This window comes from Colobus angolensis, unplaced genomic scaffold (genome assembly GCF_000951035.1).
Source record: "Colobus angolensis palliatus isolate OR3802 unplaced genomic scaffold, Cang.pa_1.0 Scaffold114, whole genome shotgun sequence".
NCBI classification, from domain to species: Eukaryota; Metazoa; Chordata; class Mammalia; order Primates; family Cercopithecidae; genus Colobus; species Colobus angolensis.
Genome location: NW_012112475.1, coordinates 13,752 through 23,592, shown reverse-complemented (window position 1 = coordinate 23,592; position 9,841 = coordinate 13,752). Strand labels below are relative to the sequence as shown.

Sequence of the window (9,841 nt, the reverse complement as noted above, 5' to 3'; positions counted from 1 at the left end):
TACTAAAAATACAAAAATTAGCCGAGCGTGGTGGTGCATGCCTGTAGTCCCAGCTACTCGAGGAGCTGAGGCAGAAGAATCACTTGAAACCAGGAGGTAGAGGTTGCAGGGAGCGGAGATGGCCCCACTGTACTCCAGCCTGGGCGACAGAGTGACACCCTATCTCAAAAAAAAGAAAAAAAATCCTTTAAGTAGCCAGAAGTGGGACTGCTGGATCAAATGGTAATTCTATTTTTAGTTGTTTGAGGAATGCTGATACAGTTTTCCATAATAGCTGTACTAATTTACATTCCCGACAATGGTATACAAGGGTTCCCTTTTCCCCACAGCTTCTAGAATTTTCTAATGTGGTCATTACTTACATAAAGCCATAGACTGCAGGGATGAAATCCCAAGAGCTGAGAAGGAAGAAGGAGAGGCAAACGATTACCACTAGGCTTCCCACATACATCATGGCATACTCCCAAGAAAAGATCCAGAAGGCCTTGCTCTTCATTTTCACAGGTATGTACTGCCGCTAGGAGAGAAGGCAAAGTGATATAAACTTAGGGATATAAACAACAGAGGGCAGCTATTAGTTTATACTTAAAGATCCCTCCTGCAAAACCATGCTATGATACACAGGTTTATAATTTTTCTTTGGTCTTTAATTAAAAGAGAAGGATGTAAGTGTTAGAAAAGGTATTATGGGTGCATCCTCTGATATCAGACCTAGTAACACCATTTCTAGGTATGTATCCTGGAGCCACATTGCAGAAGATACAAATGGAGGAATATTCATTCCACCATTGTTTGGAACATAAAAAAAAATCCTTCAATAGAGGAACAAATAAATTGTGGTATATTGACATATGGTATACTATTTGCAAGGTTAAATGAATACATTGTATCTATAAATGTCAACATGGCTAGATCTAAAAAATATGAGGTTAGTTATAATAGAAAATTGCCAAACAAGCCATATTATATGAAAATACTTATGTGTTCTGAGATTATACCAAATAATACTATTATTTACACACACACACCCCCCTGTAAAAGTTTCATAAAACATAGATTAGAAGGACATATACTAAAGTGATGATAGCATTAGCCTCCTGGGAAGGAGAGAGGAAAATATAATTGGAACCTAAGAAACTTCATATAACCTGGCATTCATATGCAAAGTGAAAATAAATAAACAAGTAAAAAAGACTTAAAAAGAACCCCAAATTTAGGTTAAAAAAAAATAAAAAAACTTCATCTGCTTTTTTTTTTTGGAGACAGAGTCTCGCTCTGTTGCCAAGGTGGAGTACAGTGGCATGATCTCAGCTCACTGCAACCTTCGCCTCCAGGTTCAAGTGATTCTCCTGCCTTAGACTCCCGAGAAGCTGGGACTAGAGGTGCGCGCCACCATGCCCAGTTAATTTTTTTTATTTTTTGTTGAGATGGGGTTTCACCATATTGGCCAGGCTGGTCTCGAACTCCTGACCTCAGGTGATCTACGTGCCTTGGCCTCCCAAAGTGTTGGGATTACAGGCATGGGCCACTGTGCCTGGCCTCACATACTTTATTAAGTATGACAACAGCAAATATGAAACAATATAGCAAAAATCTTAGTATCTGTTTAGTTTGGGCAGTAGACATATGGCTATTATTATACATTTTCTGTATTTTTCCATTTTTCCTCTCTTAAAAATGTTTTCCTCAAAAAAAAAAAAAAAAAGGATGCTGGGGGAAGAGAAATAATTCAGGACTTGTTATAAGAAAAAGGAAAATAAGAATTACCAAAAAACAAAAAAACCACCCAGTATGTGAGACAACAGAAATGAATTTAAACAAATCACAATCAATTCAAATGAAAAAACCGTATAATTAAAAATCATGTTGTCAGGGACTGGGCACGGTGGCTCATACCTGTAACCCCAGCACTTTGGGAGGCCGAGGCGGGAAGATCACCTGAAGCCAGGAGCTCAAGACCAGTCTGGCCAACGTAACAAAACCCCATCTCTAATGAAAGTACAAAAATTAGCTGGGTGTGGTGGTGTCCGCCTGTAGTCCCAGCTACTCAGGAGACTAAGGCATGAGAATCGCTTGAACCCAGGATGCAGAGGCTGTAGTGAGCCAAGATCGCACCACTGCACTCCAGCCTGGACAACAGAGCGAGACTCTGTCTCTAAAATTAAATTAAATTAAATTAAAAAATCATGTTGTTAGGAAAAAAATCAGTTATGCAGCTACATGCTATTTACAAGAGCTATACCTTAAAATATAAGACACAGAGGCCAGGCACGGTGGCTCACACCTGTAATCCCAGCACTTTGGGAGGCTGAGGCAGGCAGATCATGAGGTCAGATCAAGACCATCCTGGCTAACACGGTGAAACCCCATCTCTACTAAAAATACAAAAATTCAAACAAAAAATTAGCTGGGTGTGGTTCATGCGCTTGTAGTCCCAGTTGCTCATGAGCTGAGGCAGAAGAATCACTTGAAACCAGGAGGTAGAGGTTGCAGGGAGCGGAGATGGCCCCACTGTACTCCAGCCTGGGCGACAGAGTGACAGACTCTGTCTCGAAAAAAAGAGAAAAAGAGAGGGAAAAAAAAAAAAAAAATATATATATATATATATGACACAGAAAAGCTGAAAATCAAAGGACTTTTTCAGATATGGCACAGAAACATTAAGCAAAAGAAAGCTAGTGTGGTTATACTATTATCAGATAAAATAGACTTTTATGTAAAAAAGTATTGCAGAGATAAAAATAGTCCAATAACGATAAAAGGTTCCACTCACTGGAAAAATATAACAGTTCTAAATTTGAATGTAACTAACAACAGTCTCAAAATATATAAAACAAAAATAGATTAAGCTACAAAGGAAAAATAAACAAATCCATCATCAATGCATAACTGATAGATCAAGCAGACAAATCAGTAATCAAGTAAAAAAAATGAAGCACATTTCATAAGTTTAATCTCATAAGATCTTATAAATCATACTTATATAGAACAGGGCACCTAATAACTAAGTAATTCACATTCATTTCCAGCATTTTGGGGGGTATTGACAAAAACATCACATACTTAAATCAGGCCATAAACCCATATTGACTTCAAGGAATCTTTATCATACAGACTCCAATCTCTGACCATAATGCAATTAATATAAATTATTAATGAAAAGATAACCTAAATTAAAAAAAACCTTGCTGACTTCACATACGTATCACTTATTTGTTATGAGAACACTTAACATCTATTTTCTTAGTAATTTTCAAGTATACAATATATTGTTAACTATAGTCATCATGTTGTACAATAAATCTCTTGAATTGTATCACAGAAAATTAAAACACTTATCCAAATAATCTAGGAGTCAAAAAGAAATGATTATGTCAGAAAACACCCCACATCACTATTCGTGTAATGTAGATAAAACAATACTCTCAGGGAAAAGTACATCCTTAGAAATTTACTTTGGAATAGAAGAAAAATTGAAAATAAATAAGCTAAACACCCATTTTAAGATATTAGAACAACAGAATAGACCCCAAAAGAAGGAAGAAAATAATAAAGAGCAGAATTTGTTAAAATAGAAAATAAAGGTACAATATAAGGAATCAACAAGACTAAATCTAGTTCTTAGAAATGACTCATGTTATTGATGGGTTTCTAATAAGAATAATTAAGAAAAAAAGAGAGACGAGCAAATAACATTAGGAATGTAAAAGAGGGCATAACTATAGATGTATCAGGGAGAAGAAAATATTTTAAAACTTATGCCAATGTATTTTTTAAAAAAAGGTGAAATGGAAACATTCTATGAAAACTATAAATAATTTAAGTGATTTATTAAAAATGCCCGTGTAACTAAAAAGAGGTGGAGATCAAAGGACATGACAATGAAATGTAAAACATCCTGAATCCCATCCCTTCCCCCAAATCCTATAAAGGTCACATATAAATTGGAGAATTTAAATTTGGAGAGAATATATTGGATAATATTATTCTATCAAGGTTAAATTTCTAGCGGTGATAACAGTATCATGGTTATACAGAGAATGCCTAGTTCTTAAGAGTGACCTGCTGAATTAGGGTTGATGCGTCTTGTCTGTAATTTCCAAGCAAGTAATTCAGGCGAAAAAAGAAAAATCAATATATTTACATAGATATACATAATATGGCAAAAATGATAACTGAAGAATCTTTAAAAAGGTATTTATTATAGTACTCATTCAATTTTTCTGAAATCATGAAATAAAAAATTAGAGAAAAAACTAATTCACAAGAAAATAGAAAATTGGCCCAGTGCGATGGCTCATGTCTATAATCCCGGCACTTTGGGAACCAGAGGAGGGTGGATAACTTGAGCTCAGGAGTTCAAGACCAGCCTGAGCAACATGACAAAACCCCATCTCTACAAAAAATACAAAAATTAGTAGTGCATGGTGGCACATGTCTGTAGTCCCAGCTACTCCAGAGGCTGAAGTGGGAGGATAGCTTGAACCCAGGAAGTGGAGGTTGCAGCCAAAATTGTGCCACTGCACTCCAGCCTGGGCAACAGAATGAGACTCTGTCTTAAAGAAAGAAAGAAAAAAAAAAGCCACCAAGCCACTTCATGTAGATAAAAAGTTCATATGGAAAAACAAACATACAAGAATAGCTAAGAAAACATTGATAAAAAAAACATGAAGGGGGACTAGCCTTATCAGACACTGAAATATAAAACCTCTATAATTAAAACAGCACAATATTGGCTCATTAATAGAGAAGTAGACTAGTAGAATAAAACAGGAAGTCCAGCACTAGACCAAAATACATATGGCAATTTAGTATATGACAGTGGTGGCATATCACTATGATAAAAATTGACTTTTTAATCAATGATGCTAGGACAACTAGGTAACCATTTGGAAAAGGTTAAATTAGACCTATCTCTCACACCATTCACAAGAATAAACTCCAAATAGCTTAGGGATCCAAATATATATTTTAAATGAAATGATAAAGCACTGTACTAGAAAAAAACATGGTGAACTTGTCTTTAACTTTGATGTAGAAAAAAGCTCAACCGTGATTGTGCCACTGCACTACAGCCTGGGAGACTGAGCGAGAGACCCTGTCTCAAACAAACAAAAAACGCCAGGTATGGTGGCTCATGCCTGTTATCCCAGCACTTTGGGAGGCTGAGGCAGGTGGATCACTTGAGTCCAGGAGTTTGAGACCAGCCTGGGCAACATGGCAAAACCCTGTCTCAACAAAAAATACAAAAATTGGCCACATGTGGTGGTGCACACCTATAGTCCCAGCTACCAGGGAGGCTGAAGTGAGAAGAGCACTTGAGCCCAGGAGGTTGAGGCTTCAATGAGCCGTCATCATGCCACTGCACTGCAGCCTGGGCTGCAGAGTGAGACCATGTCTCAAAAAATCAAAACAAAACAAAACTACATACATATTTCAATAATTCCACTTTCTAGAAATCTATGTGGAAAATATACCTCCAACGAAATGAAAATATGTATAGACAAGATTACTTACTGAAACATTACTTATAATTGCAAAATATTGTAAGCAATCTAAATTTCCATGCACTGGAGAGAGGCTGAATAAACTATGGTATGTTCACACAATGGAGTACTACACAGCTGTAAAAAAGAATGAGGATAATCTCTATTCTATCTATACTGATACGGAGGAAATTCCAGGAAATAATGTTAAGTGAAAAACAGGAAAGCACAAAAGGGTATCTACAGTATGCTACCCTTCATATAAGAAAGGCATATAAGAGGCAGGCAAATCACCTGATGTCAGTAGTTTGAGACCTGCCTGACCAACATGGTGAAACTCCATCTCTACTAAAAATACCAAAATTAACTGGCGTGGTGGCAGGCGCCTGTAATCCCAGCTACTCCTGCTAGGGCAGGAGAATCACTTGAACCCGGGTGGTAGAGGTTGCAGTGAGCCAAGATCACGCCACTGCGCTCCGGCCTAAGTGACAAAAGCGAAACTCCATCTCTAAGTAAATAAATAAATACATAAAGGCACATAAGAAAATATACATGTATACATGTATCTATTTACTGGTATGAAAGGAGTACAGGAAAGATAAGCCAGAAACTAAAGAAAAGACAGCCCTCCATATCCATGGGTTCCACATCTATGTGTTCAATCAACTAAGGATAGGAAATGTTCCAAAAAAAATTGTGTCTGTACTGAACATGTAGAGATGTTCTTCTTGTCATTATTCCCTGAACAATACAGTATAAGAACTATTTACATTGTATTATTACAAGTAATCTGGAGATGACTTAAAGCATAGGAGAGGATATGTCTAGGTTATATGCAAATACTGTACCATTTTTTATTAGGGACTTGAACATCCTGAGATTTTGGTACCCGCAGGAGGTCCTGGAATCAATCCACCACAAATACCAAGGGAAGACTGTAATTACCTAGGGTGAGAGGGGAAGGACTAGAAGAACAGGATAGCAGGAATGATGACAGAATAATACTGCTCTGTCTTTTTGTACAGCTGACTCTTAGAACCACAGTAATATTTTACATTCCGTTCACTTACCCCCTCCCCAAATAAACAATTAAAATCAACCAATATGTGGGGAGAATCCAAAATGAATATAAATACTAACAAATGAACCTAACTATATTACAAATTAATAACACAACCACACTGAAGGGTTACATGGTGCAAGAAAAGAACTAATAATAATAATAATGAAAAACAGGCCAGGCACAGTGGCTCATGCCTTAATCCCAGCACTTTGGGAGGCCAAGGTGGGTGGATCACTTGAAGTCAAGAGTTCAGTATCAGCCTGGCCAACGAAAAATACAAAAATTAGCTGGGCGTGGTAGTGCTCACCTGTAATCCAAATTACTTGGTAGGCTGAGGCAAGAGGCCTGCCTGAGCCCAGTCGCGCAACGGAGGGAGACCCTGTCTCAAAAACAAAACAAAACAAAACAAAAAAAAACCTTTACAGTGGAGAAGTCTGGCAGACACTAATGTCACCAAGTGATCAAGGTAAACATTACCATTCAGAAGATACGGCAATATCATGAACCCCTCGGTACAGTGCATTGAGGACACAATATGCATTTCTGCCAAAAATATGTAACTTCAGACCAGTCATGAGAAAACTATGACAATCTAAAGTGAAGTACATTTGACGAAAATAACTTCACAAGTCATGAATGACAAGCGAAGACTGAGGAACTATCTCAGACTAGGAGAGACTAAGGGGATAAAACCACCAAATGCAATGTGGGACCTAAATATGATCCTGAAACAAACAAAAATTGCCTTAGTAGAAAAAGCAAAATTCTAATAAGATCTGTCGTTTAGTTAATAATGTTGCATAAACGTTAATTTTTTGTTCTTGATAACTGTAGTATGGTTATGTAAAATGTTAACATTAGCGGAAGTGGAGTGAGGGATACAAGAAACTACTATTTTTGCAACTTTTCTGTAGGTCTAAAATTAATTCAAAATAAAAAGCTTTTTTTTTTTTTTGAGACGGAGTCTCGCTCTATCGCCCAGGCTGGAGTGCAGTGGCCGGATCTCAGCTCACTGCAAGCTCCGCCTCCCGGGTTTACGCCATTCTCCTGCCTCAGCCTCCCGAGTAGCTGGGACTACAGGCGCCCGCCACCTCGCCTGGCTAGTTTTTTGTATTTTTTAGTAGAGACGGGGTTTCACAGTGTTAGCCAGGATGGTCTCGATCTCCTGACCTCGTGATCCACCTGTCTCGGCCTCCCAAAGTGCTGGGATTACAGGCTTGAGCCACCGCGCCCGGCCAAAAAGCTTTTAAAAATGGAGATAAAACCATCTGTTACACGGTTGGTTAAAAAAAAAACATGCAATTTTAAAAATTAGAGTGTTTTACAAGTCCAGTATAAAAAAAAAAAATCAGCCCTTTGCCTCTAATCTTCATTAAATCAAGCTTGTTATTGTGATGTTCAAATCATTTATATGATTTGTTTAATCTTACTTTGAGAGATTTGTTAAAACTAATTACGATGGTTGATGTATCAATTTCTTCTAGCTGTGTCAATTTTTATGTTCTAAGTTTTAAAGATATCTTATTAGTCAAATACAAGTTTGAATTCTCAAAAACAAAGAAAAATAAACAACAAGCAGAACTTCACAATGATATACCGCTAGAACTGCCAACATGAAAAAGACGGATACCATCAAATGGTGGTGGAGATGTGTGGCAACTAGAATCTCGTATTTGGTTGGGGGGGTGTAAAATGGTGCAAAAACTTCAAAAACCTGTCTAGTAGATTCTAGCAAGGCAAAACATACACTTGCCTAATGTCCCAGTAATTCTACTGCTAGGTACTGCTCAAGAGAAACAAAAACGTAAGTCCACAAAAAGACTTGTACCAGAATGTTCATAGTAGTCTATTTATATCAGACAAAAACTGGAAATGGGCCAAGCTTCCATCAATAGGAGAATGGGTAAACAAAATGTTGCACACACAAAAACCACCCAGCAATAAAAGGAATGCATGCAACAACATGGATAACTCTCAAAAATAAGCTGGTTGAAGGAAGCCTTATACAAAATAATCCTATTATTTCATTCTATTTATATGATGTTTTAGAATACACCAAACTAAGCTATGATTAAAACAATATTCAGAACAGTTGTGTCCAAGGGAATAGGAGTGGGAATTGATGGGGAAAGGGCCCGAGGGAACCTTCTGTATTTTGAGAGGAGTTTGGGTTACACCGATTGTTTGTATTAAGATTTATGCACTTCATGGTATGTAAATTCTAGCTAAAATGAAAAAGAGCGTAAATAATGAACTCCAGTTGATGCTTATGCTGAATTATTTACAAGTATATGTATGACATCTGCAATTTACTTCAAAATGTATCAAAAACAAGACTGACTGATGGGTAGAAGTACATGTGATAAAGCAAGTATGGCGAAATATTAATGGAAGAACATACGTTGTAGGTATATGAGTGTTCGTATTTGTTTTTTCTTTGAAATTTTTCATTACAAAATGTTGGGAAAATGTAAGATTTAATACACTGTTTAGCAAGCCAAACATATGTGGTAACACTTTCAAGAAAAGCCAAAGAATGATTAATAAAAATTTCAGGGTAGGCTGGGCATGGTGTCTCATGCCTGTAATCCCAGCAATTTGGGAGGCTGAGGTGGGTGGACTGCCTAAGCCCAGGAGCTTGAGACCAGCCTGGGCAACATGGTGAAACCCCATCACTATATATTTTTAAAAATATATAAATAATAACTAATTCAGGGTAGTCATAACCTCTGAGGTAGTGGGAAGAAGTGCAGTGTAGAAGGAGAACTCACAGGGCTTCCAAAGGACTAGAAATGTTACATTACTTAAGCAGGGTAGTGGAACGCAGTGTTTCTTTATTATCTTTTAAAGTATGCAAATAAATATTATAAAGCAGAAGCGCATTCAAGGCAGATGGGACATCATGGGTTTGGGACCTGAGGTGGGACGGAACTTGCCACATTGGAGGAACAGAGAAGGTCCGTGTGGTTTGAGATTTAGGAGTGAGTGGTAAGTGGTATAAGATAAGCACAGAGAGGTAGAGAGCAGCCAAGTCAAGCAGGAGTTAAGCCATTTTGGTCATATGCACCTCATAGACTCTCACAGTTGAGGGAAAAGTTTCAGGTGGGTGAGTGTTAATGCCTCTTCTACGATCTTTGGCAAAGAAAGCAAGTTCCAGACCAAATTCTAGCACAGATTTTTATTAAACAGATATTCCTTAGTGAGCCAGGCCCAAAGCAATTCACACAAACTATTCTAGAAGCTCCATTCAGTCCCAGCTCTTTCTACCTCTAGTTGTTCCAACTACCACTTA

General features: G+C 37.5%; 1 protein-coding gene across 1 annotated transcript in view; it reads right to left on the bottom strand.

Annotated features, from left to right (window-relative positions):
* LOC105524129 (phosphatidylinositol glycan anchor biosynthesis class U protein) overlaps positions 1-525 on the bottom strand; it is a 29,064-nt gene extending 28,539 nt beyond the window's left edge. Inside the window, exon 1 of the mRNA XM_011959255.1 lies at positions 363-525. Coding sequence (XP_011814645.1) covers positions 363-496 — 134 coding nt within the window. The 5' untranslated portion in view covers positions 497-525. The remainder of the gene's footprint in view (positions 1-362) is intronic.
* Positions 526-9,841: the final 9,316 nt, after the last annotated feature.